Here is a 26748-nt window from a genome sequence, read left to right as displayed (position 1 = left end):
AAAAGGGACTACAAATGTAATAACTTGTTCTATTAAATTACTTAATGTCATGTAAAGTAAACTTAAAAAAAAACAAATAAAAATGGAGACCGTCCAGATCACTGCAATTAACTTTGATCCACCAAATCTAGGTTATAATACTTTTAATCTAGTCACTTTCATTTCGGGTTTTGATCAGTTTAAGGTTTAGGATTTGAATCGTTTAGATTTTGATTGTTTTCGGCTTAATCATTACATGTTCGGATCATTTCAATTATTTGTTTAAACTATTTCATGTTTAAATCATTCTAAATTCGGAGTAATTAACTGCAACTTAAAGGATTTTTATTTTTAAAATTGGTATAAGTAGGCAGGTAGCTAAAATTGTGGAAAATATTGTACTTAATCTTATTAATTGAGTATATTCATTTTACCCTTTGAGGACTTTATTGTGTTTAATAATTTAATTAATTAGATTTATGAACTTTTTATTATAATAAGCTTAGAGTAAGAGAGACATCTAGTGATTAAAATTCTAAAGGAAATATTTTTTATCTTGAAAAACAAAAGGTTTAAGTCAACCATAGTAATGTCAACCTGTGTTGGCTTGATAAGATTTTATGGAAATCTTAATTTTTTCTCTCTTTTTTCTGTAAGCAATTTACTTTCTTTAGTGGCGGTATTAGTTTTCCACGTCCCTTTTTTTTTTCTTTTTTTCTTTCGTTCACTCTATGTTTCTTTCTTTTTTTTTCAGTTTGTAAATTTATTTTGTAGGTATCTTTACTGTCTTCATAAAAAATTCCATCGACTACCAGCAATTTCTCTTGAAATCTAGGTGGTTCTTTGTCGGCTTCTTAATCTGTTTCTATTTTGAGAACATTTTAGAATAAAAAATGATTTCATGAGTCGGCTTGGTCCCGTACTATCTTAAGTTTTATATGTTTTTTTTGTTTGTTTTCTATTGTTTAATAATTCTTCATTTTTTGAAGTTTCGTCTGCTCTTGTAGCACGTATTTTAGCTTGCTTTTGCAAGTGATTTTAGGTATGGTTTTTGTTGTCGTCCTCTCTAATTTGGTGATGTTTGGTTCTCTTGTCGATTTTTGTCTGTCACTTTGGACCATCTGGGTTGATTTTTTTATTATATTAAGTGCTTGCGTTCACTCCAAATATGTCGTGCTTGAGTTGTAAAAGAGTCAATTCACTCCAAATAGGCCTAGGGAATTGTTCTCATTTTGGGGCTTGAACTTTTTTTGTCCAAGTTAGTCTTGAAATTTGACAATTGTTCTCACGTTGGGACTTTAATTTTAAGGTTTTCAATGAAATATCAATGACTAACTAAGACGAAAAAAGTTCAAGACGTGGGAACAATTGTCAAGTTTAAGGCTTAAATTGAACAAAAAAAAAGTTTAAGCCCCAAATAGTGATTTAACCCTAAAATAAATGTTCAGTATGATTAGTAGGAAAGTAAAGTGAGAGGAAATAAAAAAAGAGCAATGGTATTTTTCATATTAAAGCATAAAAAAATAGAAATTAAAATAATAAGAGGAGAGAAAATATTCAAAATTATACATTTTTCAAAAGCTGCAGTTTATTTTTTTTTATTTTTCAAATTTTCCCAACAATGGATGGAAAAATATATATTTTTCTCTCAATTTCTTTGTCCTTCCTACCAAGCACACCAATAAAATGAAAAAAATATTTTTTTTGTTAAAAAATGTTATAAATTCCTATACTCTTTGCAAATTTGAACTTTAGTCCTTGTACATTCATTTACAAGAGTTAAAATTGTTAATTTTTTTTGGATAAATTTGTTGGTATGACATCTTTTCTCACTTAATAGCCATGTAACTAAAAAAAAATGTTATAATAAACTTGAATTTAACAAAAGAATTTTATTGGTGTTAACTACTGAACTTGCATTTTTAAATTTGAAAAGCAGAGGGATTAAATTTCAAATGTAAAAAAAGTATAGTGACTTAGAGAATATTTTAACATCATATTTTTCATCTTTCATTTTTTTTTCATCCTACCAATCAAAACCTAACTTTATTTTTTTAAGTTTATAATTATAAATATAATATAACCACATCTATAACACAATTATAAATACACGTTGGATCAATTAGAAAGTAGAATAAAACCAATATAAAGCATAAACAGACAAGGAATCGAAGCATAATCAAATAAAACCCATCAATAACAACTACATGGTGAGATTAAAAACCTGCATATGACATCGTATGATAAAACTCAAATTTAAACACTCAAAGGCCTTAAACCTAAATATATAGTAACAATACCAAAACTTCATTCATCAATTCCAATGGGTGACCAATCAAATAATATGATATATATTTGAATAAATAATTTATTCAATTCTATTATTTAAATATATAATTGATATCGATTTAATACTTAATTAATTCTTACTCTTACTTTTATCCAAAAAATAAATGTAATTAAGTACTTTTTTTTTGTTCAAAAAGAAAACATCAAAGTAAAATAGAAATTTATTCATTTTGCTATATCATGGAGTTAGAAGTCTCAGCCACTACAATATCATAAACCGTCAAATAAAGTTCATCAAAAACTTTTCATTCAGCATTCATTCTCATGGTAAAGCTGGTCATACTGTCTACTATTCTACTCTTCTGTCGTGATGCATGTACCACTAGAAATTCTTGGATGCATTCCAATAAATCCTTTACTCTTTTAATTTTATTTAACATTTTTCTTTTATTTTTATTTTACATGTGATTGCGCAAGTAGATATTTAAGGTCTTGTGGTACAAAGTAAAACGCTTCACTACAACTAAAAAGTTGTGGCTGTCCGAAATAACTGCTTATGTACTGTTTTAACGTCTAACAAACAAAAACACCCAAACATCTTTTCAAACACATGGTTCTTCATAATTTTTTTTTTAATCTTAACAAACTTTTTTATTATAACCATTACATTCCTAATCATAATTAGTTTAAGCATTTGTCTTGTTTTCATGGTTAGGTTTATATATATATATATATATAAACGAAACCGTAAATTGGAAATAATAAAAATGATGTTACGGTTATGATTGAATTTTGTATTCACATAAAAATATTATGAATTTTTTTAATGTATTGATGATATAATTTTAGGTGTTATCAATAAATAAGACAATAACATGTCATTTAAAATGAAATTAACTGTCGATTGAGTTTTAACTCGATTGATATCGATATTGTTGTTAGTGCAAGAGGATGTGGGTTCGAGTGCATTAAAGCGCGTTATTCTCCTATTTAAGAGTTAGGAAGGGGATATAAATAGTTCTGAACATTGTATAAAAAAAAAGAAATGAGATCAATGTTAAAAAAAAAAATCAACTAACCAAAAAGAACCGTACAAAATCAATCTATAAACACACACATATGGTTACTCTTCATATCGCAATTGCGCATGGTAAAATCTGAACTTGGATATTAAAAAGCTAAAGACCTTTGCTTTAGCCAACAATGTCAATGTGTTAACTTGTTTCGTATTTGTTTTGAAATGGTATATTTAAGCATCAATTATATATATCGAAAGAGAAACAAGCAAAATTTAATGATCCAGTCGTCATATTTTATATTTTATTCATATAGACTATTCATGTCAAATTCGACGTAAATTAAAATTTTCTAACTATTTGTTTTATGTAATACTTTTAATCATTCAATAACTATTAATATATACTATATTTTAGATCGATATGATAATGATATTAGATCAGTTTAAAAATTTACATACATGACAAGTACAAGTATATCGATAAATTCAACTGTTGACTTGTTGAAATATTAATCTTGTGAAAAGATATAAAAAGATGTAAAATCGTTTTAATTTTATACTAGTGTAAATAGAATTCGAGACTTTAAAATTAAAACTTGGGCCTGTATGAAAGCCCATTGAATAGAATTTCTTTAAAAAAAATCTTGAAAAGGCAATGTAGTAATTAAAAGTAAACAGAAAAACCCAATTAAACAACTTTCCAAAAATAAAAATAAAAATTATAAATAAAAAATAAAAAATAGAAAGAGGGTTGATTTATATAGAATGCAATTGAATTTTAAAATGTAAAAAATTTCAAATTTCACCATAATTTTGAAAAAAACAAAATAGTTGAGAGAAGAAAAAAACTGGAAATAATAATTAAAAAACAAATAAAGAAATTCAGTCCTCCCTCCACCTAATGGCGATCGTTTACTTTTCAAAGTAGAAGACCCGTTTATAAAAGACCAAAAGCCACCGCTCCCTTTCCTCGGCCCTTCTTTATATTGAACAATCTCCTCTTCTATTGAGCCGGCCTCTAACTCGCTGGCAACTCAGTCTTCACAATTTCTTTTTTGAATTTATTCTCGCGATGGGGTCATCGGAGCTGATATTCAGAGGCCATGAAACTCAGCCTGTTTCCGATTCCTATTCACCCAAACCCGACAAACCATGGGCTTCCGTTACCCGCCCGATTCGTTACATGCTCCGAGAGCAACGCCTTCTCTTCGTCTTCGTCGGCATTGCTATTGCCACTCTCATTTTCACCCTCTTCCCGGCCTCACGTGCTCCGCAACACAACTTCGCCGATTCCATAACCTACTTCCCCATCGACACACAGAGCAAGTTCTCCAACCCGCACCGACTCGGATTCGGATCGTCTAACCCGACGGGCAAGATCCCGTTGGGGTTAAAACGTAAAGGCCTGAGGATCGTGGTAACGGGTGGAGCCGGGTTCGTTGGGTCTCACCTCGTGGACCGGTTAATAGCAAGGGGAGATAGCGTGATGGTGGTGGATAACTTCTTTACCGGCAGGAAAGAAAACGTGATGCACCATTTCGGTAACCCCAATTTCGAGCTTATAAGACACGACGTGGTGGAGCCTTTGCTATTGGAAGTTGACCAGATCTACCATTTAGCTTGCCCTGCTTCACCAGTTCATTACAAATTCAACCCAGTCAAAACTATCATATCCTTTTTTCTTTTTTTGTTTACCATTTACTTGATTTTGCTGTATAAGGTGGTGGTTGTTTTCCTTAATGGTGGTTTTGTTACAAGACAAATGTGGTGGGGACATTGAACATGTTAGGACTGGCGAAAAGAGTAGGTGCAAGGTTCTTATTAACCAGTACCAGCGAAGTATACGGAGATCCTCTTCAACATCCTCAGAAGGAAACTTATTGGGGCAACGTTAATCCCATTGGTTAGACCCCCTTCCTTTCTCCACTCTTCTTATCTCCTCCCTCTTCGCTCACCGGAAAATCTCGAAACCGGTTTTTTTTCAGTTAGACCCCCTTCCTTTCTCCACTCTTCTTATCTCCTCCCTCTTCGCTCACCGGAAAATCTCGAAACCGGTTTTTTTTCATTTATATTGGTCTAATTATACCTATAGTCCTTAAACTCTTCAGAGTTTTAAAATTAGGCCTCTCTTTTTATTATCGTAAATGACGTGTAAACTATTAATTCCTCTCATTTTACATAAAGCCGGTTAATGAAAATGTGGCATGTGGCATGTTTTTATTAGATTGAGAGTTTGAGTAGGGATCAGGTTTGAAATTAGAAGTGAAAGGGGAGGATTAGATTATAGAAGTTTTAGAATACAGGAAGCGGAGGCAGAATTAAACCTTCAAACTTCTGGTTCTATTCTCGAAAATTGGGCAGACACAATTTCTGCAGAAATGACAGTCTAGAAATTTTTAGATCTGTCGAAAATTTTAACAATTTTCAGAAAAAATCCGTGATTAGCGCCAAGAGGGGTCCCTTGAAAATCGTACTGACAACAAATGATTTTCTTGAGACACTTACGTAGCACATATTTATTACATGTTCAGAATCAGACAGGTAATTTTACAAAATAAAATTAAATTAAAGGAATTTCGGTTTTGTAACGCTGAGAAATAGAAACGGTTACAGTATGATGATGATGGTGGGGGCATTTTTGGAAACTTATTCCTTTTACTGCAAGTATGATGATGATGGTTTTTTTTGCTATTTGGCTCCCCTATCTGCTTACCTTCTGGAAAAAGCAAAGCAGCTTATGGCATTTTTTTTCCTTCATATATATATTTCCTAGAAAAAAAATCAGCTTAGCTTCTTTTTTTCTTTTTTTAATACCGGTTTGAATGTATGCCGACAGGTGTCCGAAGCTGTTACGACGAGGGGAAACGTACAGCCGAAACCCTGACAATGGACTATCACAGAGGAGCTGGAGTTGAGGTTAGATCATTTTAAGAAATTTACTGTAACAATCCAATTTTAACACCGAACTCTTAAAATCTTGTATATGTCACGTTTTCAGGTTAGGATTGCCCGGATTTTCAATACTTACGGACCTCGTATGTGCATCGATGACGGTCGTGTGGTTAGCAACTTTGTTGCTCAGGTGCCTCCCTTCAATCTTATTTATTGTTCCACAACTTTATTTGGTAGTGTCAGTATGGTTGTTAATGTTGATAATTGAATGCAGGCATTAAGGAAGGAGCCTTTGACTGTGTATGGTGATGGGAAACAGACAAGGAGTTTCCAATATGTTTCTGATCTGGTAAAACTCATATTTATTATTATTTTTTACATTTTTACTGCATGTACATGTTCGCATTGCATGGTGAAAAAGAATGATATTTTCTGCATAGGAAATGTTAGGAAGTACATATTGTGAAATAAAGAAGCTCTTTTTTAAGTTTTTAACTGAAAAAGGTTCGTCTTCCTCTGTGGTTCTGAAATTCTGTTTTGGTGAGTGTAAAAATTAATTGAAGAAACATACACCATGTGACTGGTACCAAATGGGACCGTTAAACTTTAATTGCCTCATGGTTTGGTCTCAAGCATGCATCAGCTGTCATTGGAACTAATATATATATTTGCATGTATATTCAAACAAATTGTACTTGTATAAAATGATAGTATCCTTCAGCTTTTCTTAATCAACTCTAAAGTGACCTTTTTGGGTTTTTTTAAATGTATTATATTTTAGAATAAACAGCTTGCTTATGGATATTTGGGTTTAATTGGGGTAGGTTTTAGGGTTAAGATTCCTTTCAAATAATGCTTGTTCAAAATGACCTGTTAAAACAGGTGGAGGGGCTAATGCGCTTGATGGAAGGAGAACATGTTGGACCTTTTAACCTTGGAAATCCGGGTGAATTCACCATGCTTGAGCTTGCTGAGGTAATATTACCGGATAAAAACAATTGTGATCATACAAAAAAGAAATACTATAAAGATACGTGTTTTGACAGTGGTTACTCATTTACAGGTGGTACAAGAAACAATTGATCCAAATGCAAAGATAGAATTCAGACCCAACACAGAAGATGACCCACACAAGAGGAAGCCTGATATCTCGAGAGCCAAGGAGCTACTCGGTTGGGAACCCAAAGTCTCTCTCCGAAAGGGTCTCCCTCTGATGGTTTCGGATTTCCGGCAACGTATATTTGGTGATCATAAGGAGGGCAGCAGCAACAATGAAGCATCATCTTAAGGTGGCAATGGCAAAAGGCCAATCAAATATTATTTCACTGGAAAAGAACTCCCAACATATATAGTTAGCAGCAGCAGCAGTTTCAGTTTAAGTCCCGTTTAGAGGTTTTTTTCCCCTTTTTTGACATGTATTTGCCATCTTTTGTAATTTCCCATGTCTGTTGTAAGCTTTGATTGACAGTGCTTTGCAAAGCTTAAAAAAAAACATTTTACCCTATTCTATTTAATGCAATAGCAGCAATAATATGATTATACAAGGTTTACTCCTGCAAAATCCAAACTCCTTCGATCATGCCCTCATTGCCTTTTAATGACAATTTTGGAATTGGGTCACTAGATATTTCAATTTGCTCTGGAAATATGATCAGCAGCGACACTGAAAGCTGAAACAAGGCATGCTACCCCAATGATATTGTTCCAGTTTCTAGTCTGAGCAGCAACGGCAGCACCGGCAACAGCACCCGCTATTAAAGTGTTTAACTGAAATGAAAATAAACAAGCTTGATAAAGCTATTTCATGCACTGTTATTCACTTCCCTTTTATAAACATTGGAAAACACTGTTATGAACCCGAATCTATCTATATATAATATACGTGAAATGTTCATGTTTTCCCATATCAAGGGTAAGCTCCTTTACCCCTTCACAGGAGGCAAACCAAATGGAAAATGTGCTCGGAATCCGCCTTTTAACTTACTAATATTATGATGCATATGTTCTCTATCACTTTTCGAAGTTGTTCCTAGATGAGCACAAATAAAGGAAAACTAATTTGAAGTCTATTAACTAACCGGGTCGTTCCGCTTCCGGTATTTCTGAAGCCCACAGCGAGTTGTGGCGAATACACCAGCAACGAGTCCTGAAAATAAACATAAAGTGGCTTAAAATCTAGGGGATGATGCTTCATAATCAAGCTACAAAATAGGTTTGAAAGACACCCTAAAAGCAAAATCACATTCTTGAATCACTGATCAGTTCAGGCAGAGATTTGATGAGAGGTATATAGTAAGTTCAATTACCACTTTGGAAGCCGAATTTTCCAACAGACTTTGCCTGCAATTTGAGTTTAAGAGAGAAAAGAAATAACCATTTATCAAAAGCACCAATCAAACCAATATTAAAAACAAACAAATCCCTAATATATATATATGAAATAATTAACCTAAATGTGTAAGTTCCCTTTACCACAAATGAAGCTTGAGCAGTACCAGTTAAACCTGAACAACCATATCAGCCGAAAATTAAAACAAGATTCAAGCTTTAGGTGGTTGGGTTTTGGCTAATGGGAAAGGTGGGTACTTTAATTTTAAAAGAAATGGAAAATTGAATATGGGTACCTCTTTTACGAGCATCATAAGGGGCAGAACAGAATCCCCAGAATAGACCTGCCTGAAAAAATAGATTTTCAAATTGCTTGGGCTTTTAGTAAGAGAAGAAAACGAGTTAGGTCAATAATTAGAAGTATGGAGTGTTTACCGTAGCGAATCGGAGGACGGAATCGACGGCTAGGGAAGAGCAGGGAACAACGGCGGTGAACTCTTCTTCCATCTTCTCATTTAATTTTCAATGTCCAAGATCCGGTTTAATCCTTGGTTATCCGTACGTTGTCGAATTAAAATTTTAAAAATTGTTTAATTCATTTTTTTATTATGTATTTTTATTATCGGCTAATTTACAAAAAAAAAGCCAATTTTTTTTATAAAATTATCGAAATAGGCCAGTTTTTTAATTATTTACCGGAATGGGCCATTTCCCCCGAAATCGCGCCACGTCGGAGCGATGTCAGGGGACGGGGCAGAAGGTCGCGTCCACGTCAACGCGACCTGCTGACGTGGACGCGATGTGGACGCGCGCGTGAACAGTGCCCAACGGTCAAAAAATTCACCGTTGTCCCCCCCCCAACGGTAAAATTTTTTTTTTACTATATAAACCCCCCACCCCTTTTATTTTCACAAACAAATTCCTTTCAAAAATTCTCTCAATTCCCTTCAAAATTTCTCTCAATTTCCTTCCAAAATTCTCTCAAACTCTCAAATTCCTTCCAAAATCCTCTCAATTTCCTTCAAAAAATCTCCAAATCCATATTAAATTTCTTTTTCCATTAAATTTCATTTTTTTAAGAAAATTTTAAAATTTTTATTTTTTTTAAGTAATTTTAAAATTTTTAATATTTTCAACAATGGCCGGATCATTGATTCGTCTTGATAGAAATCATATATCGGTGGAGCAAATGAACATGGTAAGTATTAAATTTATATTTTAAATTTTTTTAAGATATTTTTATTTATGTATTTTTAGATATTTATTAATATATTTTTTGTTATAAAAGGCTGAAGATCGGGTATTGGAATGCAATATTCGGAATATGCATGCTCCATCACCGTTAGTAGAGAACTACCTGCGGGAAGCAGGATTTTGGCATGTGGCGACGATAGGCCGAGGATGCAAGTTGGAGCCGAAACTGATCAGTGCGTTGATCGAGAGGTGGAGACCTGAGACGCACACATTTCATCTTCCATGTGGAGAGTGCACTATCACTTTAGAAGATGTCCATCTGCATTTGGGATTGCCGGTGGATGGGCACCCAGTGACCGGGTCTGTCCAATCTAGCAATTGGGAGGCGGTGTGCTACGAGCTTTTGGGCGCCTTTTCGGATAAAATGGATGGAGGTAAGGTGGAGATGGGCTGGTTACGTGCCACCTTCCCCGGTCTGAATGAAAATTCAACCGAGATTGAAAGAATCCGATATGCTCGATCATACATTCTTCAAATAATTGGAGGCTATCTCATGGCCGACACATCACGGGGCCGTGTACATCACGGAGCCGTGTACATCAAGTTCACCAAGATCTACTCCCGAACTTGTACGATCGCGCACCCGGTGTGGTAGATCTGGAAACTCTAACGCATCATCTGCTGACAGATCGACATTATGCATGTGGGCTGGAGGTGAATATGCTCTGAATCGTGGATTTTCTTCATCATCTGCACTCATATCACCATCTTCACCTTCTATTGGAATAGGCTCCAGTTCAGAAAATAATCCCACCTCTGCACCATCCGGCCCGGGCTCTCGAGGTGGATCCACATCGGACTCACCTTCTAACCCACAATCATCTGCAGCGTACGACGTCCCCTCACCGGTTGATGTCGTAGGTAGTACGTCATCCCTTCTTCTGGGCATTTGATAACGCCCCCAATTGGATGTAGATTGCCATCTAGTAGAACTTGATGCGGTTCTCCAGCTCGTATTTCCAGCGTCAACCGTCGAGCCATCGACGTACATGTCCCATCCACCGACAGAGTGTCTTGGGGGGGATGTGCATTCGACACCGCTACCGAACATGGGCTGTTCCGTATTTTGTAACACGCTAACCGAGTGTCGGCCAGGGGTTGTGTATACATCTAAAACACCGGACGGAAGTACATCATTTGGTGACGTAAATTGTACATATAACTCAATATAAGTTGCTCCGCTAGCAAGATGAGTCTGCACCATTGCCTCCAAGCTACGAGCACCTTTTATGTCGAACGAGTCATATGTCACCGGATCAACAGAAGAACAAAATCGATACGTCATTGACTGAACTTTCATTGGCGTGGTTCCGAAGATTTTACGCCTAATTCTTTTACGGAGTTCTGTCAAATCTATGTTTTGGCTAAATGAAAGTTGCACCGTATTCTCCGACAAAAAAACAACACCATTCTCGGTGTGGCAAACCTCACCATCGTAGTAAATAACAGCACTAATACGTTCACTCGTTTTGAAACTCTAACTTTCTTAGCCTCTCTAAAATGTTTCTGCTGTGAGTTATGCATTCTAAGAAAATTTTCTGCCTAATTTATAGCCTCAGCCCAAACTTGCTACTGTAGCGAAATCGCGTCCACGAGGGCGCGATTTAACACTGTTTGCTCAGAAACGTCAAAAAAAAATTATTTCCTACATGACCGACTGTAGCGAAATTGCGTCCACGAGGGCGCGATTTCACAATTTCTTCTCATATAGCATCCTGGTATCAGCGATTTTATACTATTTCCTCAGAAAACGTCAAAAAAAATTATTTCTCACATGACCACTGTAGCGAAATCGCGTCCACGAGGCCACTATTTCACAATTTCTTCTTAAATAGCATCCTAGTAGAAGCGATTTCCCACTATTTAACCAGAAACGTCAACTCAAAAAAAAATTCCCGGACCCCTAACTCATAAAAAGGCAGCACCCTAAACCCTAAAAGCCATAAAACCCAGTCGTAAAAATTAGTGTCAAAATCGCGTTCCCGGTACCGCGCTACGGGGCAGAAGGTCGCGCTGACGTGGACGCGACCTTCTGCCCCGTCCCCTGACATCGCTTTGACGTGGCGCGATTTCGGGGAAAATGGCCCATTCCTGTAAATAATTAAAAAACCGGCCTATTTCGGTAATTTTATAAAAAAATTGACTTTTTTTGGTAAATTGGCCTTTATTATCAACATTCTTTTTTATTTTTAAGATCATAAGTGCGCTAAATTAGCCATATATATGCACAAAAAATAATAATGATTAAATAGTTCAGATATTTTTGAAGATTTACGGAAATAGGCCATTTTGGGAGAGAGTGCATGAAAACACGTCCAGCTAGGCTTCCCACTTTCTCTCTTTCCGACCATCGAAGGTTTTTAGGGTTTTGTTATTTTTTTGGGATTAGTGTTGGTTTTTAGGTTTAGAGTTCTTTTAGGTTTAGGTATTTAAGGTTTTCAATCTTTAGAGTTTTGAAGGTGACACTGTGGAAGCTTATAGGTAGATTTGAGGGGTTGACAATACGATAACGCGTCTTAAAACACATACATTTCATATGTCGTGTCGAGATGTAACTATTACTTTAGAAACCCATCATGTGGAAGTTGGGTTCTGGGGTGGCAGTGCTTTTTGCGGTCACGAGTCGAAGTCTAAGTAGATGTCCTAGTCGCCGGTTGTTATGCGGTCACGACTTGCTTCCATTTTGCTTTGCGTGTAAAAATCATGAAAGGACAATTATACAAAGTATATTAATGTAATCAATGAATTTTTTTTATTAACCAATTTGTTCGAAAAAATTACAAGTTTACAAATGAATATATTACACTTAAAGCACCAGATCTAACACCATTAACCTACATTGGTTGGCAATCTAGTGTAGATTTTGACTGTAACATCGGGTATTGAAGAACTGATGATTTACTCCCTACGTTCGAGTCTGAATAAGGTACATTGAACCCTTTGGTTGAAGATGATAATGAAGATGCAAGTGTGGACAAAGGGGTAGTGGATGTTTTTCACGGATCTAAATTCGAACCCGATGCAATTCAACAGTCCAGGCCAGATGTTTTAGAAGTAGCATTTTTTTATGAACCAGAGTAGGTTCCAATTGAGCCAGAACCTTGCGGTTTCTGATGATGATAGTTTGGACAATGCTTCTGACCCAGATATGGGATTCAGGTTAAATAAAACTCTGTCCCACATGCATAACGTCAACCTTTCCACTAAGGGTGGGTTAGAGTTCCCACAGCTCTCGTACAGAAGACTTGGCCATGCAAGTTCTTCGTTAAATGTCAGGGAATTAGAAGTTGGCATAGACTGTTCTAAGGCGTATTGTTCTTTGATGATGTCAGTCGCGTCCACAGGAAGTTCTTTGAAATTATTTTGCAACCATTTCATCTCTATCCGACTACCTTGAAATTGTTCGACACCTTTCCTAAAAATGCCTCGCAAAGGTTCTCCTTATCGAGAATGACCACTGCCCCCATAATGACTGGCTCATCCACAAGTAAACCGAGTTGTAAAGTTATGCCCATGCCCTCGAGTGTGAGTATACACTCACCGCATGGAAGATGGAAGTGCCTCAAGTCTCCATCTTTCCACCAACGCGCTGATAAGTGTGAGATCCAATTTACAGCCCTCAAGCATATAAGATGCATGTAAGAATCCCGTATCTTGCAAATAACAACGAATTTCCCTTGGTGCACTCTTAGATAAATTGTGTAGGAACCTCTTCAAAACCCAATCATCCGCCTATTTATATACAAATTAATTAAGAAATTTAAGAAATTTAAAATTAACTCAATTGAAGTTAAAGAAAATTAAAAAATTTCCTTACCATTACCGATTGTGCAGCGGAATGACCTTTGTCGTCTAAACAAACAAGAGACTTACCATTTGTGAAAAAATTAATTGAAATAAACAATTTACGAAATAGTAAAGTAAACTAGAATATTTTTATGACAAATTTATTGCAAATTTTTGAACTAATCTTGAGAGAATAGCGAGAATGGGGAGAGTTAGATTTGAGTGAAAATAATGGAAAATGGCCTGGGTATTTCTAAGATAAAAAGTTATCGTTGGGCTTGTTTGAAATTTTATTGTTGACGCCTTTGGTTTTACCATTGGGGGAAAGCATCGAACGCGCTTTCACACACTCTCTCCAAAAACGACCTATTTCCCTACATCTTCCAAAAAAAAAACCTATTTAGCCAATAATATTTTTTTACAATTATTTTGATTTTTTATAGGAGTAATAATAAAGAAATATATATTACGAAATGTCATAATTCAGATATTTTTTGGTTAAATTTTGGTATTAATTTTTTTTTAAAAATAGTCAAATAACTTATTTTAATAAAAATATAGATTAAAACATTAAAATTTTAATGATATTAGAGCGGTAACTCGTATGATAGACCATATGTACTTCATACTAACATAATATTTGTCTTATTTGATACATCAATAAATAATTTAAATTTATAAAAATATTAAAAATAAAAATGTAAATAATATATAAAAATTAAAAAAAGTATTAAGTACACATGGATTCTCGTGTTTAAAAATTTATAAATTTTAGTCAATATTTTCGTTTGAAAAACAATGATTCTACTTTTTTTTTAAAGGTTGGTGGTCAAATTGAACTCTTTAAAAAAATTGAGAGCGAAATTGATAAAAAAAATATAAACATTAGAAACTAAATTTTTCATTATATTTTTTAATATTGGATCAACATTATAATTAGGGTTAAAATTGTAGCAAAAAAACATATTATGCCGTAATCCTTTTTGGGCTAAAATAGGGTTAATTTGGGTTTGGACAAAAACAACAATTCATTTCTTTTCTGTTCATTTCCTATCTATTTAGCATTTTAGCCCAAATTTTACACACTTAAATAAGAATCCTTGAAAACCCTAGACCTGGGAATCGATATATAGACTCCGCCATAAGCATTCGTAACTTCGCCGCCGTTGATTATTATCTTCAAAAATACGCTGCGGCAACTAAGGTAATTTCTCCCTCTAAACCTAGCTTCCTCCTTTATTTTTTCCGTTCCTTTTTTTTATGATTTGACTCGGTGGAAACGCAGTGAGTTGGTGCGAAGATGAGTCGTGGTGCAGCAGTGGGACCCAAGGGGAAGAAGAAAGGAGCGACCTTTACTATCGACTGTGCTAAGCCGGTTGAAGATAAGATCATGGACATTGCCTCACTCGAAAAGTTCCTCCAGGAACGGATCAAGGTAGGCGGCAAAGCCGGTGCTCTTGGCGACTCCGTCACCGTCACCCGCGACAAGACCAAAATCACCGTCACGTCTGACTCCAACTTCTCCAAGCGGTACTTTCCTCATTTCTCTTCTCATCTTTTAGTTGTGATTTGGGGTTTAGGGTTTGCATCTATGAATTTTAGATCTTGAAAATGGCTTTGAATTTTAGGCAAAAATGCAGTTAAGGCCTATGATGATAACTTTTAAGGCTTGTTTCTCTAAACATTCGCAGTGGCCGCCTAAGAGCTTTCGCCTTCGCCGGGCTTGAGAGCTATTGCTGCTTTAATCCTTCCTTGGATGTCTGAGGCCTTGATAATATTGCCTTTTAATTTCCCTTTTGTTGCAGTTTCTCTTCCAGAGTGTATATAAATTGAATTGAATCTTATAAGGAAATGGGTTTTTGTTTGCTATATAAATTGAATTGATTTTGTGTTGAGAATTTGATAATTTTAAAACCTTAGTGTTATGGATAGGATCAATGGAACTTTTAGTGTTGAGGTCAATGATGACAATTCTTAAGGCTTGTTTCTCAAAGCATTCGCAGTGGCCGCCTGAGAGCTTTCGCCTTTGCCAGGCTTGAGAGCTTCTGCTGCTTTGATCCTTCCTTGGATGTCTGAGACCTCATTTTGGTTGTTGTTTGTTAGAAAGAAAAGAACTAGCTTTTGATTTTGAACATTCAATTAAGTCTTAGTTTGATTAATTGTTAGACTTTTTATTTCCAGTTATCTTAAGTACTTGACCAAGAAGTACTTGAAGAAGCACAATGTCCGGGATTGGCTTCGAGTGATTGCTTCCAACAAGGACAGATCTGTTTACGAACTCCGCTACTTCAATATTGCCGAGAATGAAGGGGAGGAGGAAGAATGAAGAATCAGTTCCACATTTTTTTTCTAGTTTACTGCTTTATTATTTCTTAGGAACGTCTTTTATCTATTTAAGGTGTCATGTTCTGCTTTTTTCCTTCAGACCTTACTCTAATTTGCAATGAAATTTTGATTGCTGATAGTAAATTTTGCTATAAAAAAGATGCATTTTTCTTTTGAGTTAACTAGTAAGCTCCTAATTGATCTTCAACCTTACAATTTCCAATTATCAGTGGCCTCCTTTTTTGCTTACATTACCATGGCTGGCAACTGGTGTTGGTATCTTCTTTTTGGGATCGACATGTAGTTACTTTGTTGAATTGGCAACGATGAATGCATTGCCTAGGTCTACAATGCTAGCTTGGATCAAAACCCCTTTGAGTCGTAATAGTTTTTTTTCAAGTTTCATTAATACAAGTATAAAACATGTACAAATTTTTAGTACAAATCTATGTAATCAAGCAATGCAGTGCACAAGAAACGAAGAAAACTGAATTCCACATTGCAATTGTTCGTCTGGAACATGTTTATCGGGAGCTTGGATATCACTTCTTCAGTGAACCTCTATAGAAGCTAAGTCGAATTTACATGATAGTGTGAGAATCACTTCCACAAGGATAATTTCCTCTATTATGTATAATAAAAAAATAATAAGATTTAGGGTGAGTTTGGATGGGTCACATTATCTAATTTCACCATCACCGCTGTTTTTCCTCTAATCGTAAGTAAACACGTCATCCATCCAAGCCTACTCTTAAACCTAAGTCCAAACTTACCCTTAAACCTAAGTTTTCAAGATCCAAAGTTATTTAGATGCAAAACATTTCGAGTTATTTGTCAGGTCATTTTTCATTCGTAACTGGTTTTGTTTGATTTTTTAAAATAGAAAATTGTCAGATTTTGTTATTCATGTTTGATATTTGAGTTTGAATCATTTTAAGTTATTTGTTTATATTATTTTATATTATTTTCATGTAATTTGATAATTAAATTAGATTGAACTGGATTTAAATTTATTTTTAGATGAAAAATAGAGAGGAAATGATGTAATCAAAAGAACGTGGTGCGAGAAGCCTATGCCTTTGGGTTTAGTTGAAGTTAATATAAGTTGTAATGTTCTTTGATAACTTTGAGGGTTTATTTTCATTTTTTCCAATAAGAAAAATAATTTTGTGATTAAAAATAATTATTAATTAATAAGTAAATAATAATAATAATAGCGAAGTATAAGGAAGGAGAGATTTTATAGATGGACGGTTACGCTGACCGTTGAGTGATATATGATGCAAAAGCTTACCAAAATCCCTGCCATTCAACCTCTCTATGTGAGTAAATTACAATACCATCTCCACCGGCAAACCCAATTATGCAATGTGCACTGAAATTCGCATGTTCGGCGGCGCCACCGTCGTCCGCTTCAATTGCGCCACTGCTCTTCTCCAATACCCACAACAAGAAGATGAAGCTTAGAAATGGATGTTCAATCAGAGTTGAACTCAGCGATGACAATGACCCATTACTCCAAGCAGCAATCAATTCAGCTTCTCTTCGTTTTCACGAAACCCATCGACAAGGCAAGCAAAAAAAAAAAAAAATCCTCCCAATTCTCTATGTTACAGTATCTTTTCAAATTTCAGCTAACCTTTAATAGTCAAATTATAAATTGAACATGCAGACCCTCTTTTTATTGATCCATATGCTGGGTGCTTCGTTTCAACCCATACTCAAATGGATATGGAAACCAAGGCGAAACAATATTGCATTGCAACCAAGTTCATTGATGATAAGCTGCTTAGTACCGTAAACCACATGGATGGGCTTAAACAGGTTCTTCTTTTTAACTAACCCCATGGTTCAATTAACCTTTTCTTTTTCTTTTTTTTTGTGGTAAAATATTTGACTCTTTTTTTTCAATATAAAATTTTCAGGTTGTGCTTTTATCAGATGGAATGGATACTCGGCCATATAGGCTTAATTGGCCAAGCTCTACCATTATGTTTGATATATCCCCTCTAAGGGTATTCCAGAAGGCGGCTGAGAAGCTTGATGGTGCCTAACTGTTGAACTTTTAGGAAAATTAGCAGTTCATTTTTCTGTATATGTCTTGAATTTTTACAATCTAGTATTTTTATTGTATATGGTTTGGTTTTAGATTAGACAATGTAGTTGAATATGTTCTGAGAGAGATTGTTGTTGAACGATATTAGGTGTCGGGGCTAAGATCCCACAGCGATGTTTGTTTCTTCATGTTCCATTGGAAACCCCTAACATTCAAGAAACTTTGGTTACAAAAGGCTTTAATGGTACTCGCCCGAGCGTATGGGCTATACAGGTGAAAAATGGTTATCCCGATGCTTGTTAGCTGAAACTTTCGGCCCGAATTTATGATTCTTTCAATGTTGTTTTTGGATAGGGACTACCTTTGATGACTTTGGTAAGTTTCGAAGAGATCTTACTCACGGTAAGTGGAATGGCCATGAAGGGTTGCCTTTTCTTCGGTGAGTTGCCTGCATGGTTGGCAGAGACTGGAATCGGTAACAAGGTCTGTTATGTTATTTTTTTCATAGGTGTACTTGTTCTATAATGTACATTGCTTGTTCTTCATATGCCCTGTTGTTTGGTTTTCCCTGTTGCAGTTTAGTATGAAGAAATGGATTAACAATATTTTTATGAGCTACGGTTTCAAGGTGGACATGATTAGCTACAACGAAGTAGCTAAAAGATTAGGTAAGGTGGTAAAACCGGGAGACTACGAGAAGATACTATTTGTTGCGGAACAATTGCGGTGTTCGGATGATCAGGTACAATTGACTTGTTTCTGGTTTAAACTGTGAAACCATCAGAGTTCATTAGTTTACATATACATGTTATAAATGTTCATCTTATTGTTAATTATGGTGAGTTTTTTGTTTTTCTTGCAAAGATGGAAACTTGGAGGAAAGAGTTGCAAAGGGTGGACGAAGATGGAGATGAGGAAGGGTTTGAGGACCTTTAAATGGACAAAGAATTGCTTTCTTTCCTTTTTTGGGTGTGGCCTGTAATGGAATTATCCTTTCTGTTTCTGTAATTTCTTGCCAAGTTTCCTGGTTACACGTACCTAAAAGGCTTGAGAGAGAGTTTCCCTTTGTTTTTAAATCGTTTTTTTGGTAAATGGAATACATAAAAAGGCTTTCCACCCACAGTATACTTATTACTTAAATAGCAGTATATAAACAAATAAATGGTCAAATTTTGTTATTAGTCCCTATATTTCTCTCAAGTTGCAAACTTAGTTTATGTACGCTAACTTAATCATTTCTACTACTGTTCACATATATCATTTCCTGCTTATCCTTTTCATATGATACCCATTATTTTAATAGCTACATCGAAATTTCAAAATTCGGAATTAAAAAAAAGGATAAATTTCAAAGCCAACTTTAATATGATGTGTTACTGGGATATATCCCAAAATCATACATGAATTATGGTTTAACGCGTAATTGTGTATATAAATTTTTATTTTATGTAATTTTATATATAAAATTTTTATTTTATCAAATTCTTGTAAATTATTAACATAATTATTTATATAATATCATTTTATATTTATATATTGCATATATAAATTATTATATGTATCCAATTTAGAAATAAATTGATATATTTATGTCTTTAAATGTAAATGATTAAATGAAAATTAAAATTTCAAATATACATTTTAACCATAATTAGAATTTTGTGTATAATTATACTAAATTAAAATAATATATACTATTACATATTAAATCAAAATTCATGTATAATTTTGATATTTATCCTATTTTGATATTATACAAAATTTTTATAGTAATACAAATGTATACATAATTTTTAATGATTTAATTGTATGCACTTAAAAGAATTATATATAATATATTTTATAATAGAGTTTGCAATTTATAAATTAAAATAATATTTTATGTATAAAATTACACAATTAAAATTCATTAGAATCAAAATTCATACGTAAATTTAAAATTGATCTCAAATAAAATGACAAACAAAGATTAAATCCACAAAGCTTGACTATTATTTGAATCAAAATTGATATTTCAAAATTTTAGAATACAAAAACTAAGATCAAATTGAATAAACTAATAGCAAAATATAACTTATATGAATATAAACTCGCATCGTAAAATTGCCTCCAAAAGTGTAGGAACGTACGGCGGCTGTTTAACCATTGCCGGCTCACCTCGCAACAGCAATAGACAATTTTAAAACTGTGACCGCCTTTCTCAATTACCTTTGCCTGGAAAAGCAGTTTGTTTTGCTTCCTTACACCACTAAACAAGATGGTACAGCCAAAATTTTCTACACCTAATTTCAGCCAAAATTTATGAGATTTAGTTGCTCTGTTTCTTGTTCTTGCCACTGGCACCTTTGCTTTTATTTTTCTTCTGTTTCTGCCCACTCCGTTTGTAATCCTCGGATTTTTCGTGATGATGCATCTCCACAAACTTTATTGGTTTTATAATTACCCCAGGTTTCTTCACCACCTGTATGGAAAACAAGCAAGGTGAGTATATAAAAAAGTGGGAGACATGCAAGCAACGAATATACAGACAAGGAACATCGGAAATAGTTTCCCAGATTTTACGAATCTCTATTTTTGTCGATCACCGAAGAAATGTGTCAAGTTCTGAGGTTGATTTTGAAAAGATACAACTTACTTCTGGTCGATTAAGACTTCTGATTGCTGTCTCCGGGTTAGATTCTGATCCAATAGGCATCCGCATACTTTGTTCAAAAAGTTCCTTGGATGTGAACGGGTAGGGCAAAGATTTTGTCTGCAATTTCTCAGCCTATCCAATACAGTTAAGAGTGAAATTTAGACACACCTCAACTTGAGATAAAAATTGAAGAATAAAACTAAACCACTTACTTTTTTATCCACCTTTTCGGAGATAATGACATGCTTGAGCTGTGCATCCTTCCTTTTCTTAAGACTTTCTTCCCTCTTTCGCTTAGCGTCTTCGTGTTCCTTAAGCATCCACCAAGGCAAACCTTTTTTTTGCTGTACATGAGTCCATTGGCCCCAACCGGGGAGCAAAACAGGTTTATCCGGTTCAGGGTTTTCCTCATTCAGGATTTCCTGTTTATCCTTTTCAAATTCTTCTTCCACATCGTCCCCAGCAAAAGCATGTCGAATGAGTTCTGACTGAGAAGGGAGTTCATATGATTCCTTGGGGGCTGAGGACAAAATCCCATCCACCATTTGTTCTCTCTCCGAATCACTATCCTCTTCTCCCTCCTTCAGAGTTTGAAAAGAAAAAACAGAACAATAAGGAGTTGCCAAACCACACAAACGTGTAGCAAAATTAAAAGTATCAGAGAGATCAAACCTCCATGTCTTTATTATGCACAATAGCTTCCTTCACTTGTTGCAACTTTTTCGCATTTTTATCAACTCCATTCTCACTTTTCATCTGTGATTGTATACAGACCAGTTAGCATAAATCCAGCTTAAACTGGATTTAACAATATTTGAAGTGATAGCAAAGGATAACCTTTCTCCACGAGTCAGAAGCAAAAATAGCAACTTCATATGTTGTTTTTGAACCAGGGTCTCCATTGTCATCAAAATTCTGTGATTCGAAACAGTACAATATCTATCATCCTTGCAGACTAAAGGAATTGAAAAAGAGAAGGCTACAAGAAAATCATAAGCGTTATTACCTTGAATATGGAAACATCAGCTGCTTCTTTACGATCATAATTAGGGCCAACATCCTTCTCAACATCATTTCTTTTGCAGCCCTCAATGTTAACATTCGCTTTGGCTTCCAAATCGTCTTCACTATCACTATTACCATAATAATTATCCATTTTCATCTTATTATCAGTTTTGGTCTTCTTGTTAGAATCTGGAACTTCATTATTTGCCCTGCCAAAGACCCTTCTACCACTTGCAGTGGCTGGTTTTGAATTTTCTGCATCATTTGTACCCTCCAATTGCTCATACTCTTGAAGAGCAAGCTTAGCTTCTTCAATCGCTTCTTCCCTTCTTTTCTTCAGTCCACGAACCTAACACAGAACGGAGGCAGAAAATATCAGGATAAAATAAAACAACTCATTTGGTATCTTTGACGGTCCAAATGAAAATACAGCAATAAATACCATGAAAGGTAAGGAAAGAACTCCAGAATTAGGCAATTCTTCATCGTCTTCTAATACTTTCAGCGTTTTCTCTTTTGCTTTTTCTAGCAACTCAGATGCCCTATCCTCGTTTGAACCCTCATCATCATCGTCACTACTACTATCACTGCTACTACTACTGTCCTTAACAGTGTTAATTTTTCTTGTCAAAAGAGCATGTTGGTGAAGCTGTTCAGCCAAAGCCGCTCGAGTGCCTTCATCCTGGGCATTCAAACCTCGTTCTAAGATACGCCTTGCCCACTTTGACTTATTTTTGTGCTTCAAAGTCAATCGCTCCTGCATCATCAAGAAATAAAGAGAAAAATCAAGATTCAACATTTGTTATTTATTTTTTGGTAAACCACAGATGAAAGAATACTGTTTGAGAATTGAATTTATGACAATCAAGGAAAATGATTGGTCACCTCAGCCCGTTTGAACTCTTGCTTCCTAGCCTGCTCTTTGGCAGCCTCTGGATCCATCAGCATTTCTGCAGATTCCACTTTCAGTTTATCTTTATTCTTTAAACGATGATAGGTTTTGGACTTGATCTTTTTTATGCGCTTCTGCTTCATTTCATGGCGGAAAAGAAGGCTGCGCATTTTAGCAACATGATCCCGGTGCTTCATATAATCTTCCTCAGATATCTGCCAAGCAGTGATGAAGACCAAAAACACTTGAAAAATCTTCAAGAAATTAACAACTAAATTTTAAGCAGTACAAACAAACATTTTCACATAAAATTTGCAACAGAACAAAGACCATGAAACAAGGATCGAGTCCATCCAAATACTGAGCAAATAACAGCCATCAAAAGGCCATTGCATAAGCACACCCAACTGTTTTTCTCTTTATTCAGAAAAATGTTCAAAAGTACAAAAAGTTCCAAAATACAAATATTCAAAAATCAAGATGCAACCTATTTTTGCTCCTAATATGAAAATTCCTTTCATTCACATAGAACATCATGGTCTCAGTAAATTTCAACAATTCTTCAACAACATGGTCAGCACTTGTCAGAACCAAATAACTTGGAAAGACCTTTAAGCTCTCCATTAGAAAAACCAAGATATCAGCCCAAATATTTCCAGAAGTTCTATTAAGCAAAAAAGCTGGCCAACAGTAAGAATTAAAAAAAAAAGTTGAGTCCAAATTCCATAGAAAAAATACTTACTATATCTGCATTTAGACATTAAACACCAATGTGCGCTACGTTAGATAAAAGATGGGTAAAAGCACTCAAGAGTTTAAAGTGCACTCTAGAATCTCAAAAAAAAAACTCTAAACATGGTTGTACAGCAATATGCTATACCTTAATTATGACAGGCAAAGCTTTAGCATGGTCTATGTTCTTTTAATTAAAATATCAAGATGAAAATCATCACAAACGTTTAGGAAAAGTTACTCAGGAAGAAGAAATTTGTTATAAAAAGTCCATGATTAGGAGAGGCAAACATGTTACAGAACTTATAAAATCAACCAACTCCAGACATAATGAACACAATCAAAATGGCCCATACCTTATTTAACTCCAGAAGTTTGGAACCATCTGCTTTGTGAGCTTCCATAACTTTGTCATCATAAACCAAAGAAGCAATTTTCTTCTCAAACTCAGTTCTAGGCTCAAATTCAGAAGCTATTGCCCCTACAGTTGAAAACCCCAAGTCTACATCTCCACCAAAAAAAACAGTAGGAGCTTCTCTATTCCTTTTGACCAGATGCTCCCACTTAGTAATATCTTTCTTTGAATGTTCATAAACTGCCATCCTCTCCAATTTCTCTCTATCTACCTTCGGCAATGGAGCTTGAACAGATGTAGACTTTCTGTCCATGTGTTGCACTCTTTTTCTAAGTTTGCTATACCCCGCTTTTCCTTGAATAGGATCCAAAAGATCTTGAAGTGTAATGTGGCTGTCACCCTCAAGAACATCACGAGTAGGGTTGTATTCTGACTCAGGATGTGCCTCGGATATAACCACACTATTCCTCTTCTTCTTGCCTACAACAATACAATTTTGAGATCAAACATTTCAACTGAATAATAAATAGTATAAAGGTAACTACCTAATGCCTGCATGAATAGTTCTCAAAACTTACTCTTCTGGACTAAGTCACACACTTTTTCAATCAAGGTGCAATTCAATCAAAATACCTCGTTTCAATACAATACAAAAATAAAGTTCAAATTGGTAAAAATGATGACTAGACAGATTTTTACATAGGCCGTCCACCGTTAGACAGATAGCAAACATGTTCTGAGGACATTCATTACATTTCTCAAATAACAAACCAGTAGCAACTTTTAATTGACAATAAAATATAGTATAATTAATTGATAACCTGACTGAGATTTAAAATCTGCCAATTAAAGTCAATGACCATCAAAAACATATATAGGTCATTGACTTGGTTGATCAGTAAAATCCATGCTTATCAAACTATACAAATTTGACAAATTCTTACCTCCAAAGGCATCAGTTGACATTCCAGTGACCCCTTGCAACATCCTCAAGTGCCTTTCATCATCTTCCTCTTCGTCCCCATCACTCGCATCAACATCATCATTTCGACTACCCTTGTTCCCACCAACACCAAAGTCGCCATCATCATCTTCGTCATCTGATGGTACATTCTCATCCTACATGAGAAAAAGAAAACACTGATAAACATATAACAAATAAAAATAGGAACAATAGGTTAGTATGCAATCTAAAAAGATTTCCTACAACACAAAAGCTCAGAAGCACTGCAGAACGTGGTTGATCATATGTGCCTAATTGCGAAGTATAGGAATTGGATCTCACTTTGGAAAGTATAGAATTCCCTAGTAGGGGTTATATGACTTAGGCTATTCATATCCCATACCAAAATAAAATTATACTGAAATAAAATTCAATTATGCACTTCAACGAGCTAACGATAGAGAAACGAACCTCAAAATCCTCAGGTAGCTCGTAATCATAGTTCTCGACAGGATCAAAACGGCGGTTCTTCCGGGACTCTTCTTGTGGAACTTCTTCCTCATACTCATAAACATCGTTTCCAACATCTAAATCGATACCGTCATCGCTATCGGAAGCTATTTTAGGGTCCAGGCGATCAAGCTCCGTTCGTAGCGCAGAAGGCAAGCGAGGACCTTTCCCCTTCTTTCTCGTATCGTTCTTGTTTTTCTTCATCGGTCCTTTGGAGTTGGAATACTTTTTGAACTTCTTGCTGTTTCCGGATTCACCGCCAAAGGCTCTCTCTTTCCGCTTTTTAACTGCCATCGTATTGGCAGTGTTTCAAATATCGATGCCGCGGGTCGCTATTTTGCAATATCGGCACCGTCCGCCGCTATAAAGATCTCAATAGGCGGTGTAACGGAAAATAGCGGCGATAACTTTATCTATTTCCGCTAAACGGATAGCTTTAAAACAAATATCTGCTTCTCACCAAAGTAAACAGAGAGAGAAAAGATGAGATGATACGGCGTAATAAGTAACGAGCAGTAGGATCGAAAGCTGAAAATCAAAAATAGCAGAGTGATGCAATGCAGAGGCAGAGAGCAGATACTGGACTCTTTAAGTTTAGGGTTGAAGGAAGATGAGGGCGGGTCCGGAAAAAAAATGATACGACTTTTTATTAAAATCATTCGATTTTGAGCTCAGTTGGGTCGGATTCAGACTGGGCCGATACAAAATTTTAAGCTATTTTTAGGCTGGGCCCGGGCATGGGCTTAATACGAAAGAGTCATATTAAAGCTAAATCATGCCATTTAAGTACACATTTTAATTCGTTCAAGATTTTTACTGGTTTAATAATTTATTAGATCATATCCAATTAAGCAGGCTCTTACCGAAGAAAGTTGGTAATCCGATCAAGAAAGTAAGATGATCAGCTTCTAGTTTTGTTCGTTGAGTAATATCGTCGAACACTTGGTGACCTGAAAAAAACGAACTGGAGAAAAAAAACTTAATAGAAAGGGCCTTGAATCCAAAATCAAATCGAATCGAAGATTTTGAAAAAGGAGAAATAGAGGGGCAACTTAAAATGGGTTGACAGTTGGAGACAACCCTTGACGACGATTTGATGGCGATGAAAGCTCACGGCGGGTAGGGTTTCAAAACAAAACAGAAGGCTCCTTTTCTTGGTTAGCTTTGCATAAGGCTTAGTTCGACAGAGAAGTGAAAGGTTTTGTTGTTAGTTTATCTTCATTTGAGTGAATAAAACAATAGAAAAGGGAAAGACCAAGACTTTAGAGGGCTCAAGAGCGGCCCAAATCTTGTAGTTTCTAATCAACGCCGTTTCCAGGCTGTGGGTATTATTTTCTTGCTTAAACTCCATTGCCTTCATTCTTTTTGGTGGAGCTAACATAACATAAGCCGACCATCCAACCGTAAATGCTCCACGATTGTTTTTAGGGATTCTGGGAACACTATCGAATTATAAGAAAAACTTTCATCATTTCAACCAACATACGTGTAACTACATTAATTTCTCTTGAAATCTGCTTTATTAATTTGCTTTAGTTATTAATATTCTTGCCATTAATGTCTATCATTATTATTAATATTTTTGCGAGAGATGTAAATGGACAGTGACTCTTTGGTTTCAATCGATATCTTGGAAAGTGTTTAATTTTCGATGCTGAACTTTGGAGCATTTTTGAAGGGTTTAATGAAGAGGTCATGATAGTGTAATAATTCTTTCGGATAGTCTGGACGTTGTTCGAGTCATTCAAG

The 26748-nt window shown here is 35.2% G+C and overlaps 5 protein-coding genes and 2 non-coding genes across 7 annotated transcripts; 5 read left to right on the top strand and 2 right to left on the bottom strand.

Annotated features, from left to right (window-relative positions):
• Positions 1–4192: 4192 nt before the first annotated feature.
• LOC107946072 (UDP-glucuronic acid decarboxylase 2) lies at positions 4193–7739 on the top strand. The gene is made up of 7 exons (XM_016880261.2): positions 4193–4955; positions 5042–5189; positions 6123–6202; positions 6285–6368; positions 6453–6527; positions 7061–7153; positions 7242–7739. The coding sequence occupies exons 1-7, from the start codon at positions 4359–4361 to the stop codon at positions 7464–7466; spliced, it is 1302 nt and encodes a 433-aa protein (XP_016735750.2). The 5' UTR covers positions 4193–4358; the 3' UTR covers positions 7467–7739.
• Positions 7463–9098, bottom strand: LOC107946073 (outer envelope pore protein 16-4, chloroplastic). The gene is made up of 6 exons (XM_016880262.2): positions 8942–9098; positions 8803–8854; positions 8651–8682; positions 8485–8518; positions 8257–8324; positions 7463–7945 (listed from the first exon to the last, which is right to left on the bottom strand). The coding sequence occupies exons 1-6, from the start codon at positions 9011–9013 to the stop codon at positions 7808–7810; spliced, it is 396 nt and encodes a 131-aa protein (XP_016735751.1). The 5' UTR covers positions 9014–9098; the 3' UTR covers positions 7463–7807.
• Positions 9099–14547: 5449 nt separating this feature from the next.
• LOC107946071 (60S ribosomal protein L22-2) lies at positions 14548–16053 on the top strand. The gene is made up of 3 exons (XM_016880260.2): positions 14548–14750; positions 14832–15076; positions 15728–16053. Exons 2-3 carry the CDS (start codon positions 14847–14849, stop codon positions 15870–15872), a joined length of 375 nt encoding a protein of 124 aa, XP_016735749.1. The 5' UTR covers positions 14548–14750; positions 14832–14846; the 3' UTR covers positions 15873–16053.
• LOC121224898 (small nucleolar RNA SNORD14) lies at positions 15191–15314 on the top strand. Its single transcript, XR_005922640.1, has one exon. It is a non-coding gene; the product is annotated as a small nucleolar RNA SNORD14 (small nucleolar RNA).
• LOC121224707 (small nucleolar RNA SNORD14) lies at positions 15503–15626 on the top strand. Its single transcript, XR_005922452.1, has one exon. It is a non-coding gene; the product is annotated as a small nucleolar RNA SNORD14 (small nucleolar RNA).
• A 951-nt stretch (positions 16054–17004) lies between the features above and the next one.
• LOC107946070 (O-methyltransferase 1, chloroplastic) lies at positions 17005–19047 on the top strand. The gene is made up of 7 exons (XM_016880259.2): positions 17005–17442; positions 17544–17695; positions 17797–17917; positions 18076–18200; positions 18282–18410; positions 18505–18669; positions 18792–19047. Exons 1-7 carry the CDS (start codon positions 17235–17237, stop codon positions 18861–18863), a joined length of 972 nt encoding a protein of 323 aa, XP_016735748.1. The 5' UTR covers positions 17005–17234; the 3' UTR covers positions 18864–19047.
• Positions 19048–19896: 849 nt separating this feature from the next.
• Positions 19897–26420, bottom strand: LOC107946069 (U3 small nucleolar RNA-associated protein 14). Its single transcript, XM_016880258.2, has 12 exons — positions 25863–26420; positions 24961–25448; positions 24491–24665; positions 23548–24026; positions 22453–22674; positions 22010–22324; positions 21569–21916; positions 21400–21477; positions 21235–21318; positions 20775–21143; positions 20563–20694; positions 19897–20388 (listed from the first exon to the last, which is right to left on the bottom strand). Exons 2-12 carry the CDS (start codon positions 25291–25293, stop codon positions 20236–20238), a joined length of 2688 nt encoding a protein of 895 aa, XP_016735747.1. The 5' UTR covers positions 25294–25448; positions 25863–26420; the 3' UTR covers positions 19897–20235.
• Positions 26421–26748: the final 328 nt, after the last annotated feature.

The sequence above is a fragment of the Gossypium hirsutum genome, chromosome D12 (assembly GCF_007990345.1).
Source record: "Gossypium hirsutum isolate 1008001.06 chromosome D12, Gossypium_hirsutum_v2.1, whole genome shotgun sequence".
Classification (NCBI taxonomy): domain Eukaryota; kingdom Viridiplantae; phylum Streptophyta; class Magnoliopsida; order Malvales; family Malvaceae; genus Gossypium; species Gossypium hirsutum.
This window is presented reverse-complemented; position numbering and strand designations above follow the sequence as displayed.

Coding starts and splice junctions, on each gene's coding strand:
- LOC107946073 (XM_016880262.2), bottom strand. CDS start 9,013: ATGGAAGAAGAGTTCACCGCCGTTGTTCCCTGCTCTTCCCTAGCCGTC. Junction 8,683..8,802: donor TTATGATGCTCGTAAAAGAG/GTACCCATATTC, acceptor ATGGTTGTTCAG/GTTTAACTGGTACTGCTCAA. Junction 8,519..8,650: donor CTGCTCAAGCTTCATTTGTG/GTAAAGGGAACT, acceptor CTCAAATTGCAG/GCAAAGTCTGTTGGAAAATT.
- LOC107946072 (XM_016880261.2), top strand. CDS start 4,359: ATGGGGTCATCGGAGCTGATATTCAGAGGCCATGAAACTCAGCCTGTT. Junction 6,369..6,452: donor TTAGCAACTTTGTTGCTCAG/GTGCCTCCCTTC, acceptor AATTGAATGCAG/GCATTAAGGAAGGAGCCTTT. Junction 7,154..7,241: donor CCATGCTTGAGCTTGCTGAG/GTAATATTACCG, acceptor ACTCATTTACAG/GTGGTACAAGAAACAATTGA.
- LOC107946071 (XM_016880260.2), top strand. CDS start 14,847: ATGAGTCGTGGTGCAGCAGTGGGACCCAAGGGGAAGAAGAAAGGAGCG. Junction 15,077..15,727: donor GACTCCAACTTCTCCAAGCG/GTACTTTCCTCA, acceptor TTTTATTTCCAG/TTATCTTAAGTACTTGACCA.
- LOC107946070 (XM_016880259.2), top strand. CDS start 17,235: ATGCAATGTGCACTGAAATTCGCATGTTCGGCGGCGCCACCGTCGTCC. Junction 17,696..17,796: donor ACATGGATGGGCTTAAACAG/GTTCTTCTTTTT, acceptor TAAAATTTTCAG/GTTGTGCTTTTATCAGATGG. Junction 18,201..18,281: donor CGAGCGTATGGGCTATACAG/GTGAAAAATGGT, acceptor GTTTTTGGATAG/GGACTACCTTTGATGACTTT.
- LOC107946069 (XM_016880258.2), bottom strand. CDS start 25,293: ATGGCAGTTAAAAAGCGGAAAGAGAGAGCCTTTGGCGGTGAATCCGGA. Junction 24,027..24,490: donor GTCAACTGATGCCTTTGGAG/GTAAGAATTTGT, acceptor GTATTGTTGTAG/GCAAGAAGAAGAGGAATAGT. Junction 21,917..22,009: donor TTCTTTCCTTACCTTTCATG/GTATTTATTGCT, acceptor GTTCTGTGTTAG/GTTCGTGGACTGAAGAAAAG.